This window comes from Manacus candei, unplaced genomic scaffold, assembly GCF_025592945.1.
Source record: "Manacus candei isolate 608988 ecotype Guabito, Panama unplaced genomic scaffold, ASM2559294v1 h1tg000050l, whole genome shotgun sequence".
In the NCBI taxonomy this organism is placed as follows: domain Eukaryota; kingdom Metazoa; phylum Chordata; class Aves; order Passeriformes; family Pipridae; genus Manacus; species Manacus candei.
In genome coordinates, this window is record NW_026138098.1 from 15,765,720 (window position 1) to 15,788,297 (window position 22,578).

At 34.9% G+C, this 22,578-nt stretch overlaps 1 protein-coding gene across 9 annotated transcripts in view; it reads left to right on the forward strand.

Moving 5' to 3' along the window:
• Nucleotides 1-22,578, forward strand: part of KNDC1 (kinase non-catalytic C-lobe domain containing 1) — a 64,541-nt gene that overhangs the window by 26,621 nt on the left and 15,342 nt on the right. For 5 of the 9 annotated variants that reach the window (XR_007906813.1, XR_007906812.1, XR_007906815.1 and 2 more), the window contains exons 7-19: nt 7,442-7,556; nt 10,588-10,659; nt 10,762-10,823; nt 12,943-13,101; nt 13,454-13,531; nt 14,173-14,269; nt 14,442-14,604; nt 14,700-15,541; nt 15,649-15,793; nt 17,365-17,456; nt 19,453-19,856; nt 22,191-22,284; nt 22,396-22,493. Coding sequence is in view for 1 of the 9 variants with exons in the window: in XM_051800650.1 (XP_051656610.1) it covers nt 7,442-7,556; nt 10,588-10,659; nt 10,762-10,823; nt 12,943-13,101; nt 13,454-13,531; nt 14,173-14,269; nt 14,442-14,604; nt 14,700-15,541; nt 15,649-15,793; nt 17,365-17,456; nt 19,453-19,856; nt 22,191-22,284; nt 22,396-22,493 (2,421 nt within the window). In the remaining 8 variants the exon portion in view is untranslated. Of the gene's footprint in view, nt 1-7,441; nt 7,557-10,587; nt 10,660-10,761; nt 10,832-12,942; nt 13,102-13,453; nt 13,532-14,172; nt 14,270-14,441; nt 14,605-14,699; nt 15,542-15,648; nt 15,794-17,364; nt 17,457-19,452; nt 19,857-22,190; nt 22,285-22,395; nt 22,494-22,578 lie in introns of those variants that run through there. The other 4 variants (XR_007906814.1, XR_007906817.1, XR_007906818.1 and 1 more) reach the window with 4 other exon arrangements.

Sequence of the window (22,578 nt, forward strand, 5' to 3'; positions counted from 1 at the left end):
ACTTATGTGGAGATGAGATGACTTAAATACTGTGTGATTTCTTCCCCCCTCGTCCCCTTTAGCATCCTGGAAAATTGAATCTTGCTGATCTGCACACTTTAAGAGTTAATATTGGAAATATGGTGATCCTTTTTCCCTCTTTACTTAAAAAAAAAAGTGCTGCAGTGAAATTAATAGTATTGCAAAATCAACTTCCATTTAAACTTTTCTATTTTTTTTTACAAATGGAGTATACTCACTAGCATGTTAGAGCAGCATTACTTAGGAGTTGATTACATTTGTAAGAGAACCATGACCAAAACATATGTATATTTTTAAGTCTTCATGTTACTGTCAGTGCATAAAGTTCACTGCCTTGAAGTGAGCCTCCCAGGTGCTTATGAAAATTGCAAAATTCCTGACTGTAAACCTGACCTCACTGAAATCAATGGCAGTATCCCATCTGCTTCAGGAGGTGAAAGAGTCCACTTTCTTTTAAATCTGACATGTACATTTGAGTTTTTGAAAATTGTACCTATGCTGTATTTGTTCTGTGTTCTTAAATTGCCGTCTCTATGTTTGTTATGTATATTTCATTATAGAATTCAAATATGTGCACAATATGATGAATATGTTGTCTCATGCATTTAGTCTTTATAAATAGCCAAATGAGAGAGGGAGAATCTACCAGAATTTGTTGATAGATCTTTGTAGTATGGTCTCCTCTGCTCAAATTACATATCTCAGGGTGGACAAGTTTGGTCTCTGACTAGATGGTTTTCTCTTGTGCCACACTCAGAGTTGTAAGCAATCCCCATGATAGGGGAGCTGCTGGCTGAAACTGCAGGATGATTTATGCTTCTCCAGCCTTGCTGTGGCTTGATAAAAATGAGCGGCACAAACTTCACGTTGTGTTTCCAGAAATTATGCTTAAGTGAAGATCTTGGGTTTTTTCTTTGCTTGTCTATGGGCAATTTAGCCTTGTTCTCTTTACCCAATAGCCCATTTTCCAGCTATCCCATGCACTGGCACCCAGAGTTATATTCAATCTCTATCCATCTTTCTTTTCACCTTGCCTGAACACCTCCACTGGAGCAGTAACCTATGATTGCCAAGTGTGTAAAGAGCCTTTGGTTCATCATAGCTAAAAAAAATAGTGCAAACTGAAGATTCTGTCCTACCTTCTTTTATCCCTTTCTTGTCTCTTCTCCCCTCAATAGCATGTGCACTTATTAAATTCATAGTTCAGGAGGATAGTAGCTATGGATAAGCACCACATGGCATGGTTTTGCTCTCCGAGGGGGTTATTCATTGTATGCATATCAAATCCTTTATTTAGTTTTTAAATCCTGCAAATGCATTCTTCTTTTCAGTCTCTGAGAAATGATCCCTTTATTGTAGACGCATCCTTTTTTTTTTTTATCTTTTTCTGCCATCACTTATGAACATAAATTAAGTGTAGTGATAGGGGTTCTTTTCCAAGGAGCAAAAAAAATGTTGAAATAAGACTGTATTCTGTTCTTACTGGATTACCAGGGCAACAGTTTAGTTCTCAGTACATGAAGATAGTATCAGGAAAATAATTTTCCCCAGAATTCTTGCATGATTTAAAAGCTGTTTGGTTTTCCTGCAGCAGCACTTGAGATTGGCACACAGAAAATAAACCAAAATACGTCTTCAGGTTATTCTACCATACTTCTGAAATCCTCTTTTTCTTCAAATATTTAATCATCAATTTAAATGAAGTGTTCTTTCAGCCTGAACAGAATTTCATTCTTCCTAACATTCTTCCAACGGTTATCCTGCTCCTGCTGAATTCATGGGACAATCACAGTGAATTAGAAAAGGTACCTCTTGTTCCAGGTACCCTAGTAACCAGTGTTGTGATATATACGATCCGAAAGGAAGACAGCAGGGTGGTGACTCTCTATGGTATCAGAGTTTTACAGCTGTCTTTTCAGTAGAAGAAGTGTTTGATAGACTCATGCTCTATATTCTCTTTTTTAGCAATTGACTCCAGCAATTTTTCAAGTTCTGGCACATAAAAATATTATTATGTGCTCTTTAGTAAAATCTTGTTGGTCTTCAAACAAAAAGCGAACAAAAAAAGCAAATGTAATAAAATCTTCTTTGATTATTTAACTGCTGTAGGGAGGAAAAAAACCCCTTTAAATATATTAATATCTATGAGCAACACCTAGACTTCTGAAATAGGTTCCTGAAATGCTGAGTTTCTAACCTGGTAATTTTTCTTTGTTTTCTGAAGGAAGGTAATTAATTTTTAGTAGTCATTGAACTGTATTGCAGACTCTATTACAAGTCTTCTTAGAACAGTGGAAGGGGTTAATGTTTTCAGCTTCTTTTTTTCCTTTTAGAAAACAGATTTTATTCCTCAGGCTTCTGAAACATAGCAGGTTTTCCCTCTGTGTTACCTGACAATTGCAAAAAAGAAAAACCATACTGTGCTATGCCTTATGTGATGAAAGTACAACTGATGTCTCTCTCTCAAGTTCCTTTTCATTTCTTAGTGCCAGAATTTTACCAAATACCTAAGTCTGAGAGTTTGTTCATTTACTGCAAAAGCACAAGTGTGAAGGCCCAGCTAATGTGATTTCTGTCTTCTGGGGTAAATAAAAAATACCTCAGAAGCTTTGCAGTGCTGCTCTTTCACTAGTTTTCTATAACAGATTGCCATGATTGCAGCATATAGAGCTTTTAGAATAATATGTCTAGCATCTCTTTCAATATTTCATGTTCTTTAGAAAAGGTGCAATACCAGTCCCATCCGGTTGAAGATCAACCTTGTCTACTCTGGAGAACAGACAGTTTTTCTTGCCTGTCAGTACTTCTCCAGTGGACAGTATTTTTCTGATACTCCAACGCTGCTTCTTAATGTTGTGTGCTTTACTGCTAGTAAGCATTACTAAAAAATACTTGCTTGCTTTTGTCTGGCTACTGCAATGTATCTTGTGAGGGTTTTCATAGTAACTTTTAGAGTTTTGCATGCCATAAATAAATATTTTTCACTTCAAGTTTGAGTGGGGATCTTTTATTTCTCTAACCAGTTTCATTCCAATCAGGTGTGTCTCATCTCTAATCCTTTTAAATGTTTCTCTGTGATATAAATGCTATGGGCTTTAGTTGGGAAGGGTTAATTGGAGCCTGGCATATGCAAGTTTGTTTCCTGTTGGTCATTCAGACCCTGTCAAACATGAGAAAAGTGAAAAGCCATGTAGCTAGAGGCTGACACTTTAACACTGGGGAAATAACACTTGAAGGAAAGAAAAGTTGTCAATTCCCACAATAGTACTTACTAAGAAAAGAATGATGAAAATATTTTTTGGCTGTTTAAAACATGCCAGCATTATGTTAATGAAATAGAGTATGTTTGCATAGTCTGAATGCTTTACTAAAAGTTGGGGTTTACAATTCTGGTACCAGCAGCTAAGTAAAAGATCTCATAAATGATTTTTGCAGAACTGCAAAAAAAGCCACTTTTCCAACAAGTGAGGTTTAAAATGCCATCTTTGGGCATAAAACAAAATGGCCCCAGTATGCAACTATAAGCATGAATTGGTCATTTGACTTTTTCATATTTTCTAACAAAATTTCTGTGCAGTGAAAAACTTTTTCATATTTTAAAAACTGAAATATATAATTTCTGTTATGAAAAAGTCTGGTTTAGAACATGTAAAAAATCAGGAAGAGGTATTGGATTATAAATTTGTTTCCTCTTTGGTGCAATTTCACTAGTGATAATATATTAATGAATGTTGAACATCAATATTAAAATAATGTTAATGGCTTAAATGAAGTGGACTTGAGGCCTTATGAATGCTTAACAGTTGTCTTGAGCTTGCTTTGCTAAACTATATGAATAGATGGTTAAGAAACAATGTGTGCTACTGGTGGTTTGACTAAAAAGTTTTAATTGTGTTTTCCAGCACTTCAGATTTTTTTTCTTGGTGGTTGAGTGGGGATTTTTTTGTTTCACAAAATAGCAATAGCCATGAATCAGACTTGCATGTTAAAAACCAAAATGACCAAACCTGAGACATATGCCAAAATAAGGAGTTTTACAGTTAGCAGATTCAATGGAATTAAAATGTGCATTGTGTTAAATACCTAAAAGGTGAGGTATGAGGTGCGTTATGTTAAATACCTTTATTTAAGGACTGAGGCTTCCATAAAAACTGCCTCCTAACTTCAGGTTGAGAAGTGTATTATTTTTCCTTTGAAAACTGTTTTAACCAGACTGCACATGGTTTTCGTCACAGATGCAAAATGTGTGATGAAATATGACTTATCATGTACCTTGACTACATGGGATAACTGCTTCAAGAAGCATAGGTCCTCAGCAGGTCTGCACCTTCAGTTTACATCTGAAGTCTTCCACAATTCTCTTTCTGATGTAGGAAGGTGAGAATTTGAAATAATCAGGACACTAGAAGAATGACCTTCTCAGATATTTCTTCCAGGAAAAAAATTAATCTTTTGATATGGTCAGGGTGGGGAGAGACTAGAATTTGAGTAAGAGACAATAGCAGTGCAGATAGTAATTAGCATCAAAGAAGAACAACCAGCATACAAATACTAGGTAGCAATATTAATATTGAAGTTTCTTATTTCTTCAGAATGCTTGCCAGAGAAACAATGAAGGTACACATTTAAACAAAGTTCACCAACCTGTAACCACATCCTTTTTTTTTCTGATTCAGACTGATCTGGCTATTTTGTGGATGGCAGTGATTCTCACTTCTGCTAAGATTTGCTTTTACTATGTACTTTTTTTTCTTCTAGAACAGAATTTTTCTGGTGCCTCTTCATCCTCTTATTTTATTATCAATCATTGACACCTCTTTCTTATAAACTTTTGCTGCTGCTCTTAGAGTTTATTCCTGCTTTGCTGCTGTGCTTAAATTTCTGTCTGCCATTTCTTTCTTATTCCAAAGAGCTTGGATATCCCAGAATTGATGAGAAATACTTTTCGGCTTTCTGCTGTACAGCTAACTTTAATCTCCAGTTTAGTGAGAGATTCTCCTTGCCCTTGCTAGCCATTCATCATCTTCTCCTGAAGTGAGAGGGATTTGTATATGCAGTACGGGAAGTCCCATCTTTCTTCGCTGCAGCTTTTAGAGCCTCTAGAGACAAACTTCAAGAGGAGGGATTTCTTACAGAGAAACATGTGGCACTAGTGTGTACTTATTACAAAAATATTCCCAAATCCCAAAACCTTCTTAATGTTTTAGTCAGTCTGTGAAATTTCTCTCCACTCATGTCAGCTGTCCAGGGTTGATTTGAAGATTTGACTGCTCCTTTCTTTGTCAAGTGTCCGTGAGCAAAGATATTTGAGAACCAGGGTGCTGTAGAGGGGGAAACACAGTACTGATCAAGAATAGTAATCTGTCAACAGTATGAAGCAGTATCTTGTATGTTCTCTAGACTAATTCATTCTTTTGGCTGTCTGGCCTTTTCCTTCCTGCTGTGTGATTGATGCCTTTTTATCAGACAGTTCAAGAGCTTCCAGTAAAAGAACACATGGATGAAAGAATTTTGCACTCCAGGGTGCTGGTAATAGCAAAACTTGAGAATGAAACTGGGTCTTATCACCTGGCTTCAAATCTGTCTGTGCTGAAGTTACTAATTTTTGCAATGTGCCACAATGGAGGATAGAATAAAAGCACCAAGTTCATTTTATCTGTTGGAGGTAGACAGAATATAAAACGTTTTCAGTAAATCAAAAGATGTGTTTCGTGGCACATCTTGTTAAAAAATTACGGTTTGCCTGGTTCACCTTCAAAGATATTTAAACAGTACAAGCCAAAGTATTGTGTTCTTTGAGAAGGTATTCTGGTTAATATTAAATTATCAACAAAGTTTCAGCTACAGAAAATAATGTGGTTCTTTTCTCAATAGATTGCACTGAAGCTGTTTGTTGATCTTTATGAATTCAATACAGTAGTCTGTGTATCACATATTTTATGATAAAACCCAAAGAGCACCTCACTGAAGGGTGTTTTGTAGACAGGGTCATGAAGATTTGACTGTAGTAAATGACAGTGCAGAGGCCGATTTGTCAAACAATGTACTGCCACTGTGTGTGAGAGGGACCCTTAGTCTGTTTAGATTTTACGAATACTGATTGGGTTATAAAAGTGTCTGTAAAAACAACAGAACTGTTCAGAGGGGGTTTTGTTTGTCTCTTGTGCTTCAGTTTTGTGTTGGGGTGTTTTTGGTTTGGTTGGAGGGTTTTTGGGGTGTTTTTTTGGTTTTGAGTGATTTTTTTGCTTGGTTGATTGGGGGTTTTTTGTTTGGGTTTTTTATTTGTTGGGGGGTTTTTGGAGGGTGGGGGAAGATTGTTTTTTCCTGAGTTAGTCCTGAATTGCTTCTGGTAATTCCTTTCTTAGACCAATTCAAATGGCCTAAATTTGACTAGTTCAGAACTGCATATACAACAGAAAATGTGCTGTGCCCTTTTTTAAAATAGGTGGATTGGTTTGCTCTAACTTGGACATTTCTGCCTTCAGTGAATATTTAGCGTACCTTTGTAGGTGAATGGAGATTGTAAAGTCCAGCTGATGTCAAGGGCTGCTACTAGAGATAAGCTTTTCCATTAGCATGGTTTGCTCAGGGAGATGTCTGTGCACTGCTGTCAGTGTCAAGTTATTAGATTCACACAAACACACACCAACCACCACCACCCCCCTCCAAAAAAAAATCACAAAATGTAAAGCATGACTCTGAAGAACAGTAAGTTTCCATGGAGCAGTACCTTTGTCACAATAAGGTATTATGCCAGGTATCAAAAGCTAAATTGATAGCCAGAAAAAGAAATTCTGTTATGAAAAATTGAGCAGCCAGTGATTAAAAAAAGAACTATGTGCTTGGACTTCAATTAAATCTGTCATTAATTCTGTCAATATTGTTAAGATCTTTCACAGAAGAACAAGAGATGTTGATGAAATCTTTAAGGTAAGACATGTAATGCAACTGTCAGGGTAAATCAGAATTTCAATGTGGGACTTTTTTGTTGATAGCAATCATTTGAATTTTATGTTTTTCAGTCTAGGTGTTGTCCCTATAATTATGTAATTGTTTCATCATAAAAGATGTCTATTACACAGTAGACATTCTAAAAGAGTCTTTCCTTAATATGTAAGAAAGACCTTCCAGACAGCTCACTTTTCCTGAAGCCTTTCTATTTTTGCTCAGATCTCACTTGAATTACTCATCCATTATGCAATTAAGAAATTACTGGTTCGTTTATACAGCTAGCTAACTGTGCCATGCTTTTTAATAAGTAGTATTAATTCATTACTGGTAAGTGCAATAAATATATTTTCTTGTAGCTTTTTAGTTGAATGTGTTTTATATTAGGATTTACTTTTTCATTGCACCAGTAAACGTTTTTAATTTGTGATTATTTTTAATAACTTTCTGCATCCTCACTCTTTTTTTTCAGTGGATCTCTCTAAAACTTCTGTTGTCCTCATATGGAAGACCTCTGAAAGATTATGAACTCTGGGCATTATGTCATGAGTGTTTATGTGCTCTACAGACTTGCATAGATTATCCAGGTATAATCTTAAAAATAAACATTTTGCCTTGTTATTTATGTTCACCATGTTAATGTTTTCTTTATTCTGTTTGAAAGTATCTCAACTTTCATTTTGTGTACAGAAAAAAATAGACAATATTTCTGATTTCACTCTCTTAAATCACGACTTAGAAATTTTACTCAATTGAAGTTTTATTCCATATATATAGAATATCTTCTTTTTCTTTATTCTGAATTTGATGGCTTTTGCAGCAGAAATTAATCTTTATGACTTCAAGTAGTGAAAAAAATTTGGGGTTTAGATGTTTTGGGGATGGAGAAACTGTACTGTGACTTTTAAGAAAAGTACTTATGACTTGAAAGCAGGGGGAAAAAAGTTTTGTGTATGTGTGTATATATATATATGTATGTAAACCTAAAATCTCCTCTTTTGCCTGAATTTCTTTCTGACAAATGATTCCTGACGTATTTTTGACTGTACAGGGCTTTGTCATTTTAAAGCATCCAAGGTCTTGTTATAACATTGCTCCTTCCACATCCCCCATGCTTCATTTTACAGAAGAATTATCAGAAGTAAACTTCTGAGAGAGGAACGGGGGAACTGTCCTTTGACAAAATTGGAATATGTTGCATGTAACTCAGAAGAAGACCATTCTAAATTTCCATAGACATTCTGAATGTTGGTTTAGCTTATACTAATGATAAACCTGTAGCAGTTCTGATAAACAGAGCAGAGGTTCCCAGGCCCCCCCTTTCTTTTCCTTGATTTCCTTGAGAGTTTGAACAGGGATGAGTTTGAAGTCTGTAACTGAATATAAACAATTGGATAGTAAGGTACAGAAAACTTAGTGCATCTCTTTGGATTTCAGCTTCAGTTATTTTATCTTTTATGATATAAGACTGTTTGAAAGGAAATTAACCATAAATGAAGATTTCTGAGCACTTTGAGAAAAGTTCCCCATAAAACTATGTATTTAATATACCTTGCAACAGAAGGATTATTTCAGCCTCATAACATGTTCCTAATGTTTGTGAAGATTTCAGATGACTGCACATAATGGCTCAGATTCTAATTTAATATGCATAGGTAACCTCTGTTACTGCACTTACATCCACCCAGAATGCATGTCTTAAAAATACTAAAGAGTTGTCATCTGAACCTTACATAGCCTACAGGAGTAAACATAATGATACAAACCACCAAATGGAAGACACCTTACTTAAAATGCTATATTTGACAAATAAAGCTGCCTTGAAGTTCAATATTGTTTTCAGATTTAGAATGTTTCTGTGAGAGGGTTCTCTACCTGTTCTGAGAGTAGTTGTGTGGAAGTTGTGGGAAGACTTACAGTGGTATTACTACTTCGGTGCCTACATACACACATGAAGTTCTCTCAGCATTCCTTTGGAATAACTAATTAAAGGCGAACCTGATATGTATTTTGAATATATATTGTTAAAATATCCTTTGTATTGACAATGGTAGAATAAGACTGTTAGCTGGTGAGTCATAGTTAAATATATGAAAGGTGGAACAAGCTGGTTTATTTATTTATTAACTTAGCCTTTTCCTCCACTTTTATGCTTTTTTTCCACTTTTCCTCCTTGATTACACTTTTTTCATTATCCTAAGCAGAAATTATCTGGCTAAGAAAACATAACCCAAAGCTAGCCTTTTCATGTGTTTTTCTAATTCAATTCTGCTACAAAAGTTGTTTGTAACCTCCATTGAGACTTTACTTATTTCCTCTCCTCTTATCAGAGGATGTTGCTTACATGTTGCTCATGGATGCTTTAGGGAGCCCAAGTGAGAATTTGTACATTGCACTGAACACCTTGAGATCTGGTTTGTGTGAACTTTGTGGCAGTCTCAGGCCCAGAGGCATTAACTACTGAGAAGCAAGGACAGTGAGCATGAAGCTGCCTCTGCAGAAATAACTAGCAAAGGTTCCCATTCAGGAAGGCTTTACTTTTCAAGACACATGCTTCAGGTCCAGCTTAAGTATTATTGAAGGTAGTAGACAAGCCTTTATTTATGCGTTTTGTACGAAAAGCAAAAGTAGTATTTCCTTTTTTTCTTACTTTATTTTTTTTCTCTGAGACCTCTTCAATTACTTATTTAATAATAAATTAATATTTGTTTTGCTCTTAGAACTATTTAATATTTTAAGTAATTAATCAATTTAATGCTTTAATCTCTTATTTAATGCAAGAATCTATTCTTCTAGTACTCTGTTTTTAATAAGAAGACAGTGTATTTGATGGTAGTCCACAAAGACAGGACTACACTGCTGGCCAGTTGGCTTATTATATTGAAACGTTAGATTACAGTATGCTTTGAAGTTATTAAATAGAGAGACACTGTTATCACAAGTTTTTCATCATCAGATTTATATAACGTGATCTCGTGACCTTAATATTAAGCTTCTGAAGACGTGAGATCATTTAAAATAGTTTTAGGATTCCATTATTTCTTTTTTTATCCATGGAAAATTTCATGGCCTTGCACATACTGACCTCTGTAATGTTTCTTCAGTGAGAGAGTGTGTGTGATTATAACTGGGCAAAACAGTTCATGTCCTGTCACACCTAGAGGAATTTTGGATCTGGCCACGTATGTCTCAGCTTTCTCCAGATAATGACCCTCTATTTTTGTGGGGTTAGAGGAGAAAAGAAAGGAGAGACTTAAATGCTTAAGAGAGATTATCTGTGGTTTTTTGATACGTTATGAGAAGACTAGAGTACATCTACCTGTTATATTTCTTTTTTTATGTTTTGTTTCTTTCTTTAGCTTTTCAGTGCTGGGTAAAAGAAAATAAACTTCCAGGTTTTGTCTTTGTTCTGCAGGAGTTGCTTTGGGTAATTACACATCTACTGTCTCTTTATTGGCTGGTATCTGTTCTAGCATAAGTGTTATTCAAAGCATCATTTATCGTAGGGTAATTGGTGACACTGCAAATTCTTTTTTAGATTATTTATTTTTATTAGTTTCAAATAGTTACAGGAACAGATACTTATTATGCCTTGCTCTTTTGTGATTTCTTTTGCAGTGGTCTTATGTTTGGACTCCGTGCTGATTGACTACCATGGAAATATCCTCTTTTCTGCTCCAAAAGGTGAAGGTAAACTAATACATTGCATGCTTGACTTTTTTGTCTTTAGAGGGGGAGTGGAGAAGAAGGCAAATGTCTTACCTTTTATTTCTGATTTCTTTTCTCATTTAGAATCTTGTGATGTGTTTTATTTAGCTCCTGAAATTGAAGAAGAGGATGTAGATACTGAGAAGGTAATGTGGTAGGTTATATAGGTTGCTTTTTATTTTATCAAAAGACAGTTTTATCCCTCTGCTACTCGAGGAAGAAAGCTAAACTCTTCTAAGATTGTCTTAATATTTCTCATTTCTCCCAATATTTCTTGGTTATCTGTGGGGATTTTTTTAACATATTGATCTCCCATGAATTAGTTGCTTTTATAATTTTGCCTTTTAGAGTTCTTGGAATAAGTGCCAAAAATCTGTTATTCAATAGTTTTCCATAAGACTTAATTGTTTTCAGCTTGTTAGCAGTAAGACAGACTTTGAAGTCATGTTTTCACATTCTGAAGTTCACACTAAGATCAGTATTTTAGACAGTCTAGGCTAAAGCCCAGACATTAATCACATTTAGAAGATTGGATAAAAATATCGTTATCAGTATGTTTTTACTATGGGAACGTTATGAATTATGTCTCTTACCAATACAGTTTTCCTAGAGCTTCTTGCTATAGATAAAAGCCATAAGGTGCTCTTAGACTGAAGATAATAAAAATGTCAAATAGCAGGTGAATGTGTCTCCACTGCAACTGCATCTGAATTGCAAACAGTGATCTTTGAAGTTAGGGAAACAGAATTATGTAACAAGAAAAGAGATTAGCTAATATGCACCTTGTGTCCCATGAATTCTTTGAAATTAGACATAATAATCATGATTCAGAAAAAAGGTTTTCATAAAAAATATACTAAAGACATTCAAATTTCTGTAACTAGAAAATGTTTGTATATCTTCCTTAAAGTGCTTTGATCCAACATGCAGGTTTTTCAAAGGCTTCAGAAGCTTAAACTAACCCTGAAATACAATACAGCGGTTTCACCAGACAGTAGAAATTAATAATCCTAAAGTCTGTGTGCTTTGTTCATTTTCTTTAGAATATCTGAACTAATCTGTTTCCTTATTTTTCTACAACATTATATATAAAGTAAGCTGACCCATTTTCTTGCTTTTTTCCTGATAATGGTATAACTTTCAGGTTATGAACATTTAGTTCAAATTAGGGTAGGGGAATGAAGACTCTGTAGTGCCAGTCACGATAAAAGTAAAAAAACCTTGCTTTGAAGAACATGATGGACTGGATGGCAAGATTTTCCTAAATTAATAAATTTTGGGTAATCTTGCAATCCTGAGCCTAAGGGGAAGAATTTTTTTTGTTTAATGGAGTTCCTTTCTCCTACTTCAGATGTTTTTGTAGCTATTAGTAGCTTTTGCTCAATAGTTCAAATAGTTCACAGATTATTTCCTTTATAGTGAACTGCCTTGTTACATTTTGTTGATTGCTGTTCACTTTGCTTGAAAGAGTACTAGAACACATTGTTTTGTGGGACCACATTATTTAATGCTGTGCTTAGGTTTCTGTCAACTGAACCTTTTTAATATCTTTCAGAGGCAACATGAAGTATTGTGCTTTAAATTTGTTAAAGTTGCATTTATAGTACTTTAACATAGGTAAACTAAGCATTAAGTGGACTAAATCTGACTCTGTCTTAAAACTGTAATTCTTCAAATGAAACAAGAAAGCTTGTGAAGAACAAGTACATTTCAAGGTCCCTTATTGAGGGAACTTCAGTTGGTTTAGCTGCAGGTAGCACAATAATTGCTAAAATAAATATGCAGTACCTCAGTCTTCTGACAGGTGTAATCTTCTCTGTAAAATACGAGTTCTACTGGCTAGCTTATAATTACTGTGTACCACTTACTGGCTGAATTATCATGACCTTTTTTAAATAAATCGTGATTGGCCTGGTTTTATGGTAGAACTCTGAGGCTTGCAGCAATCTTTATACATGAGAAAGGAATTCTTCAAAGTGGTTCCTGAATGATTTCCCTAGACAAAGACTAAGACAAAGTCTGTTATTCCAACAGTAGAAAATTATTGGCCCTGCATCAAATAGTTTTCAAAATGGGCTGGGATTTTCATCAGCACCTTGAAAAGCCATGAATGTAATCTGTACTTTGAAAGCTTTAGTAATTTTTTTTTTTTTTGACGGGGAATGGGGAGGAATTTTTGGATAATTTGCTGGAATTGTTTTTGAAGTGGAGGCTATTTTTTTTTGTCTGCTTATATCTTTCCTGTCTCTTACGTTATACCAATAGGTCTGCATTTATGGTGTTGCTGCAGTTCTATGGATGGCTGCAAAATACAGTGTTCCACCAAGTCATAAACTAGTATTGCCAAGAAAATTAAAAAAACTACTTCTGGATATGGCAAGAAAAAACCCTGATGAAAGACCTTCTCTAGCTTCTGCAATTAAGGTTGCTAGATTTAAGCAATTTTATGTGAAGTCTAGTTGTGTCTAAGTCTCATTTTAGTGATTTGAAAATCAAAATAATGATTTAGTATTTTTAGTAGGCTGGTATCTAATTAAATCATAGCCATTCACTTTGGGATTTTATTTTTAAAGTTACCTCCTTAGGGACACAGAGGGGTGTGTTTTTAATTTATATTGAAATTGTCAGTAAGGTATTCTGAGTAGGTTCATAAGACTTTCTAAACTTAGATTACTTCTAATTGACTATTAATCTTGACTTTGTCCTTGTCCAAGAATACCTCACTTGATTGAAAACTTATTTACTGACTGAAGATTACATTTTGTCTTTTTTTTAGACATGCAGTCATTATTTACTTGAACAAGGTGTAGACAGTAAAAATATTTTGATCTTATTGAGTAAATCTGTCTTTGAGGTAAGAGTACCACCTTTCTTTAATTCTGTATGTTTTTTCAATTAATTCTGTAGATATTTTCCAGTAAGATTTTGTGCCCTGCAAGTGTTAGATTTGGTTTTGTTGTTGTTGGGGGTTTGTTGGGTTTGGTTTTTTTTTTATTTATTTTCAGGTAGTCTATAGGTGTTGCCTTTTCCTAGGTCTTGCTTTCAGAATGATCACTCCACAGATCGTGATGCTCTGACACCACAATCTGTATGGGTGAAGAACAGTGACTTAATTTCATAATCTGTCTTTTTATTTAGCACCCCTCTTATCAGAAGACAGTAATATGTAATTGTTGTGTTCTGTTTATGTTTCAAATGTGTGTATGTAATGCGTGCAGCATTCAGTCAATCCATGGAACTGACTTTGTTCAAAACTTTGATTACCTTAAAGTTCTGATTTGAAACAGAGTGTTATCAAGGTTTCTAAATAGTTCTACCAATCCTTAGAATTCTGTATGTAATTTATTTTAAAATTCCACCTTGGTATGACCAGGTTGTTGCTTTGCAACATTCTAGATCTATATGAGGCTTGGGGGTTTTTTGAAGTAACGTGCTGAGCAGAATTTAAACAAAGAATATGCTAATAAATTCAATTTGGGCTTCAATTTTTGTTAGGCTGTTAAGGAAGAAGCCTTGTCCCAAGATCAGCTTGCTTTTGAATTTAAAAATGAAAAACATGAAATGGAAATGGACTCTTCAGAGTCAAGTCTAGGTAAGCAGTCAGGCTCTGACATGTTTACTTTGTTTTAGTATTTTCTAGATCAGTACTCCATGTAAGATTTTTCTCAGTCTAATATACAATTGTTTTTCTATCTAAATTGATTGTTATTTACCTTGCATTTATAGTTTTCATATTGTTCATCTTTCTGTGTTTTTGTTTTTAGGATTTGTGCCTTTTACCAGTGAAAGTAAACTTGTAGCAGTTAAAGGACCAGTACCATGCCAGATTTCACTAAATTGTGAGAAAGCTAGATTACCTGTTGCATTCACATCTCCTGCAACTCACTTTAAGCCTATTATTCTGCAACAAGATGCAAATATAACAAAGTTAGTATATCCTAAAGAAGAATAAGTTAAAATTTAGACTTCATTGTTAAATCTACTGGAATTGTCCTTAAAAAAATTCCTTTGTTCTTTTCCAGAGAGGTTCACGCACCAGTTTCTGAGCAGTTCAAGAAAGAGAAAAGAAAAGAAAACCATATGGACCACAACAACTCAGGATACGTAGAAGACTCTAAACGCTGTGGTATTGAGTACACAGATGTTGTTGAAACTGCACCTGAAACACCTGAGTGTGATTTACAAGTTCTAGGCCACTCATTCCAGTTATCCTCAGAAGAGCAAAAATCAGTCAATATGTTTACTTCTTCCGTTACATTACCATCACCATCAGATTCCTCACATCTTCTACAAGGAAAAAACATTTTATCTGAAGATCCTTCCAGCTCCTTAGCTTGTCCTACGTCTCCTAATTTTCTTCATATAAATAACATTATTCTCAAACAAGACTCAGAGAAAAGAGTGTTGACATTTGTACCGGTACATTTAGCTGTATCAGAGCAAATACAAAATAAGCCTCTTCGTTCAAGAATTGCTTATGATTGTTATCATAGTTTGCCAGTGTTACTTTCAAGTACTATTGCAAGTTATAAAATGAGCATGCAAACAGAAGATGCTTCCCTTGGTAATGTGCAAAGTCATGAGAATACTGACACACAGAACAAGTTTGATAAAAGAAGCCCAGTTATTCAAACCAACTGCCAAGAAACTGAGTGTGCTACCAGTGTAGACAGTATTTTCACTGAACAAGAACACACACTATGTACCTCAGTGAATAAAGACAATTTTAATTTCTTTGATGATAAAGTCCTACCCCATCAGAACAGAACAAGTGATGCTTTACTTCAGAAAGTGATTCATCTTATACAAGAGGAGTTTGCATTTGATGGCTATCTAGAGAATGGAGTTGAAGTTTTTGATATGGGTATGTGCATTTTCTTCTGTATATTATTATAATTGATTTGTGAGAATATTGTTATTAATGTCTTTTTTCTCCCTCTTTTGTTTGTTTCTGTTCTTATTTTAAACAAGGTAACTTCATTTTAAACTTAAAGGAAATTAAGTTTGGTGTGTTCTCTGATAGAATTTGTGAGAAGTTTTGTGACCTATACTGGGATGAAAAATTACTGGAGAATCTCTATCAGGTAGTAAATGGAGAAAGATCTTCACACTTATGGTAGGTGGTTTTCAACTTTTTTGTTGTTGCAGTTGAATTTAATACTTTCATCCCTACTTTCTAGAAGCAGGAAAGGATACACTGCTTCTCTTCAGGTATCCTTACTTGTTTTCTGTGAACTCTTAATTTCACATTTTATTAGATATTTCATGCCTTTCTCCATGGCAAATAGTGCTTAATGGTTCAGTCAAAAATATTTTCCACTACACTTACCTATACTTCATCTTAGGATAGCTTAATAATGGAAACCTAAATCTGATCAATATTGGTTACAACCATTGATGGAGAGCTTCATAGTCTTGTTAAAAGGAGGCTGTTTAATTAGAAGTTAAATGCATTCTTCTTACTGTTCAGTTTGCTTAGTCTGATATTAGTTGTTTATACATCCTTATTTTCTATTCACATCCAAGAAAAAGGAAATTAATTTAGCTTCTCTAGAAATGTTTTGCTTAACTGGTGTAATTTTACTCAGCGTTCCTCCTGGCAGTCTTTTGTAAGTAGCCTGTTAAATGAGAAAACACCAGCTTAAGGAATTTCTCATTTTACCTATTTTATCTGCAGTGACATACCTATCTACCTGAAAAATAACAAAAAACATTCCTGTTTCATTGCAGCCTCCAAATGTAGAACACTTCTATAAAAGCTTCTTGCTGAAGACTGTTGTAATCACATTATGTCAAAGTTAATTTGGGGGTTTTTGGAACTACAAATTTCAAGTTTTGAGAAAGAAGCTCGGTGATATGGTTTAGAAAAATTTCAGTCTTGAAAGATAATCCTTACAGCAAGTTTCAGATATAATAGATCATGACCTCCAAGTACCAGACCTTGGCATGCTGGCCTATTTTCCATTTGGGTTGGGATTTTTAAGAAGATATTGAAAATTGGTTGGAGGTCAGTGCGTTAGTTCCCCAGAGTTGACTGTTATGGTAGGAGAAACTTGAGCTATTGCAGCTGAATTGCTGAAATGTATGAAGAGGTCATCATCTGTATGAACTTTCATAACAAAGTGAAGATTTTGAAAGTGAGAGTGAAAAGGTCATCAGTTATTACCCAGTGAAAAATACAGGTCTAGCTTTTAGATCACATGCAAGACTTGTCTTAAAATATCTGAGACACTGCTTACTTAACATTACTTTGGCAAAGACTATAGCAGTTTTTAATTGTTAGCTTCCTTGACTTAAAATTATCATTATTCTTACTAGGGATGACTTAGATTCAGACTGCTATCCAGAGGTTGAATGTTGAGTGAAAAGCCCACTACAGTAATTTGCAGTCTAAAGTTATGCCTGGAGTTATGCGTTCTGTGTGAGTGTGCTCTGATACATCTATTGGAATTCTGTCAAATGCTGTTAAAGAAAATCTCTGTATCTTACTCAGTGGGCTTTAATATCCATTTAAATTTTTTCTTGTAAAATAATAACCAAAGCTGAACATGCAAACTTTAGGAAGTAGATAAATGCTATGAAGGCCTTCACGTATATGGTAAAGTCACTTGTAAAATTTCATTGTACTGTGATGTAAATATAAAAGTATATGAAGCATTAATTTTTCTTAATCTTCTTGTTTTTCAGCATAACTGAGGCCAGTGATGCAAAGTGTGGCAATATATTCCAAGATCGGAACAAATCCGAAAGCTTTTTGGCAAGCAGTGACCAGACAGAGGGTGAGAAAGCACTTCATGTTTCTAGATCTTTCTGGGTGCTAGGAATCTATCAATGACACAAGCTCTGAGAGATTGACATTTTGGGTGTGTCTTCAGGAAAACACTTGCCTTAACACTTAGAGAGAGTATCACTGTATCTGAACATTATCAATGTCTTGAGGACATAAGTGTGTTTTATATGAAGCTTACATATGATCCAATGTCATTGAGTGGGATGTCATTTAGTTACTTCTGTTTACATGGATGTGTCTGTTGAAAACTCCCAAAATGATAACTGCTGTATGTGATTTTCCTGTGTTCTAGCAGATGTTCTAGTGGTACGCTTTAAAGTAGGGAGAAGGGGGGGATAGTCATATTGGGTAAGCTCCACACAGCATAGCAAGCTTAGCTAGGCAGAGAGGAGAGCTTTAGAAAATGCTTATGACTCATTAGAGTTTACTGAAGAAGTTGACTGAAGGATGGCTGTGCAGTAGATCTGGTCCTTCAATGTTCACTTATCAGGATTAAAACAAAACTAGAGTATAACAAAAACAATAAAAATAAAATGCACTAAAATTTAAAAAAGTATTGTCAATATTATTTACAAATTCTGGTGAAGGGAATTGTATAGAAATCTAGAAATTGAATTGCTTTTAGATTTAAATGGGCATTTTTAATTATTTATCAAAAGGGTTTTCAGAACAGGTAAGAAAATGTTTATGTATCTCCTAGGAGTTCTTTCATTTCCCTATTCTGTACACTGAAGTGCCTTTTAAAGATAGATACCAATATCAACAGTGGGTCAAATGATTTGTTCCTCAAGGTAGTTTTGCCTTTTGATCACAAACTTGTTTACAGGACACCGTATCAGGGCAGTCATTGAGGTTATATTAGAGGATTGTTTATTTATACTTCTTCAGTGTGGGTTTTACATTTCTCCTGACACACTTTGTGAATTGAAAGTTTATAAAATATCCATCTTTCATTACCTGAACTCAAAACTGAGCTGGGACTGGTGTATCTCAATACTATAACAAAACCCTTACTCTTTCTAGGCTTGGTGCATTGATGGACAGCTTGTACTTGGTTGCTGTTGTACCAATGTGAGGGTTTTTTTTCGAGAAAGTTCATCTGAGTTGCAGTATTTAAATTTGGTTACTTCTCTGTTTTGAGAAAAGATAAACTATGTGTTCTTTATGGAAGGGCTTATGTACTTACATTGTTAATTTTTATGGTGAAACATAAATTTGTGATTTTTGTGTTTGGCTACCATTGTTCTATGTTACAATTTTCTATTTTGGCTCAGAATGATTGCAAATGTAGAGCCAGACTTTACCATGGAGTATGTGATTTCTTTGCACCAGTAATTTAGGTTCATTTGACTCCAAGATGAGATATCTAAGCCCTGGAGGGTGCTGAAGTGAAAAGAGAGACTTTTGGCAGGTATAAAAACTCCTGTCAGCACTGTACTGACTTTTGACTGTCACCTCAGTCCCTGAAGGTTGGTAGTAACTGTTAGAACTGCAAAGAAGTCCCGTCATAGCTCAAGGGATTGAGTCCTGTAGGAGTAGAAAGTTTAACATCTATGTCCCCATTGGCTGTATCAAGTGTTCTTGCCCTCTGTGTATGGAATAAAAGCTTCAAGACTTACGGATGGAAAAAAGCCTTAAGAGCTAAGCATTTTACAAATGTGTGCATAGGTCTGACATATTTTACCTCTGTTTTAAAGCTTCTCTGCTGTGCTTTGTTTAAATGCTTGTAGCATGGAAAATATTTTGTAATTTTCAAAAATACATTGTTTAACGATTGCTTAATAGTTCTGAAATGCCTTTAGCCTTTATCATTTTACAATGTGTAGTTGAGAAAAAGAAAGTACAGAGCCAAGATAAGCATTGAACACCACTGTTATAGTGCATAGATAGTCATAAGTGTCTTGTATGGGTAGTGTTTAAGTTCAGCAAAGCATGAACCACAGCACATGACCATTATTTCTTTTTGCCCCATACACCTTCTTTAGAAAAAGAGGAAGCAAATCTTGATGTGAAGGCTGAGCCTCTGATAAATACATCATTAGTTGAAATGGATTTTGATGAGTCACCTTCAGACAATAGCAAAAAAGAATTGAGACTGCAGAGTACTATCTCCATAGAGAAAGAGGGACAACGTCTACAGAGCAACAGCTGTTATATTGGTCCAGACTTTGCAGAAGAAAATACAAGGCCGGAGGAAGAGGCCACGATAAAGATAGCTGGAAACAGCTACCTGGCCTCTCCCAGTCTACCTGACTTTAATGGCTGTAGTCCTGGTTGGAGCAGTGCCTTTTATGGAGCTGAATGTTTTGATGCAGAAGTTCATAGTTACTTGAAAAACCTTGGAAAGCAGAAATCAAGTGAGTCACAAAATATAGATGCTAAAAAAGTGGTGAGTATATTGATTTTAAATCATTAAGATACCTCTTTACTTGCTGGTTAAAAGTATGATAATATTTGTTGTGTTATAGTGAGTCAAAACACCCTTTCTTCTTTTAAATACTGACTCTTAACTGGTTTAAAATCCTCAAGATTTGTCACATCTTAGCAATAAACCACAGTAGATGTAGTATTCCAAAATAAAGAGCACTGACACAAAAGTGTAATCACCAACCTACAACCCATCTTCTGTTCTTAAAGTTGACTGGGAAAGAACCATGTGCTGTATGCACCAACCCCATGGTGGTGATGTTATACAAAAGACCTAAGAATGACTATGACTGGAGCACATCTCAGGCCCACAGAAGGTCCTCGCTGTCATGGGCTCTGAGCCCTTTTCCTTTGTCACAGCTTCTCACCCTTTGCCAACACAATGATGGTTATTTGCTCCCATCTTCACTTGGTGGAGATGGCTAAACATCATAATCATGATAATTAGTGCAACCTTTAAAGTAGCTGGGTCGTTTAGATAAGCAAGGTCTTTCATTTCCTTAAAGATCATATTGATCACATTTACTTAATTTTTACATTTTGGCATCTACATTTGGCATCTAAATTTTGGCAAATTTGTAAAATATTTTGTTAATATTTGAAGTTCAGAGCAACAGTTTGTCTTCAATCTGCCTTTCCTTGTTTAAATCCTCTGTTTAAAAAGTTGGCTATAAAGTTGAGATAATTCTTCTGCTTTAGAAGAATTTTTACTGATTGGAATTTGCAATTTTTCCAAGTTAGCAAAGTCATTCTATCATTACTTTGTTTCCTAGACTAAGGGACGTTCTATAGAAATGTGTCCTGACAAATTAAGTGCACTTCAGAGGGAACAGAACAATTGGGTGTATAGCTTCATCAAAAGTTTTTATATTCTAGACCAACCTGAATTGGAAGATGTTGTGGAATAGAAAGGAAATTTGCTTCTGACTTCATTGCTACTTACCTCAAGTTTTTTAGGGTACAAACCACTTTTGTCCATCAGTTTCCACATAGCCACTCTTTCTGATTCCCTTTGTTTTTATAGTCTCTTAATCAATTTGGTTTTGCTTTAATTGACAAAGCAAAACCAGATCTTGAAGTAAAAGCAAGTAGCTTCCAATTAGAATGTGGATAATAGCTTTTCTGGCTTTCCCTATTCTCTGTGTGACTCCTGTGCAGCAGTAGATCTTTTAAAAATCCACTGGGCTTTTGTGACTCTTGATGCTAATGAACTACGTTGTTAAACCTTTTGAGTTTTTCTGAAAAACAGTGACAGGTTTTTCTTAAACTCAAATTAATTTCTAGCAAGTCCATCCCATTAAAGCTAACCTATTTACCAGTCTGTTGTTTGATATGTTAGCCCTGAGCTGTGTGTTTTCTGATCACTCTGCTTGTGGGAGTTGTCTGCTGCGTTCTGTGAACTTTCTCTATTTAAAATGCTGTTTCATGTAACTGGGTCGCTGGTAGTCAGCTTAGGACTCAAGTGCAAAAGCCACTACTTTTATAAAGCACAACATACATGATGTTTATTGTTTCATAATGAATCAGAAACTGAACACAAAATGGGTGGCCCATTTTCATCAGTTTGTAAAATAATGAAACCTTTGATATGCAAACAATTATAAATGTTTACATTAAATCGGATATATTGTGAGAAGCCCAATATACTTTCATTTCTAACCATTGTTTAAGTTATATAATTCTGTAGATATTTAATTTTTTCAATTATGGGAAATGCATAAATGTAGAATATGAGAGCTGAATTTTGAAATTGATATATCCTTTAGTTCTAGAGCAGCTCTCCTGTCTGCCTTCTGACCTGGTTGTATAATATACTTGTAATTATACTTGTTTGGAAACCATGGATTTCAGTCAGATATTCAGTTCTTGCTGCAAATATAGGTCAACTGTTTAGCAGCGTTTCTGGAGCCCACACTAAATTCACAACCCATAACTTTTAATTCTGGATGACTTCTGATTGTAAGTTTTAAAAATGCTCTTGAAAACAACCAGATAAGTGCAATTATAACTAAAGGCATATTTATGTAAATGGATTCAGACAAACTTCCATGCAGTCTCATCATACACAAACCAGCTCCAGTTGTAAAACTGTGACATAACTAATACTTTTCTGGGGACAGGTAGTGCCTGCTAGAACTTGGCTGTAAGCACAGGTGTGAAAGGTAATTTTTCATGGTTAATACCATATTCTTGTCTGTTTGGATGTTCTTTTTTTTCATACAAAATAATTCTCTTCTAAAACTTCTGTTTCTTACTAAAACTGCCTTGCATTTACCATCCTGGTCTTTTTAAATAGGAACTAGAACAATTGCTAATGATGGAAACAAAAAATTACAGAAAGACTATAAAGTTTTACCAGAAACTATTGCAGAAAGAAAGAAGAAGCAAAGGTAAGATTATAGCAACTTGCCAGTAATAAAACGGGTATGTAGTACTTTTAAGGACTTGTTCTGTAAATCAGAATCATTGATGTTCTTATATTGTGTGTTTTAAATCTAAAGGTCCTGAAACTAAATCTATGTTGCCCAAATTGAGAGGACAGCTACAGGAAATGAAATCAAAAGTGCAGTTTCTTGAACTGGTAAAGAAATATGTTCAGGCAAGTCAGACTTTTATTTCGCTTGTGCTTCATTTGTCATTTCATTGCTGCATCAGTATAGTTGGCAGCTCAAATCACTATATGA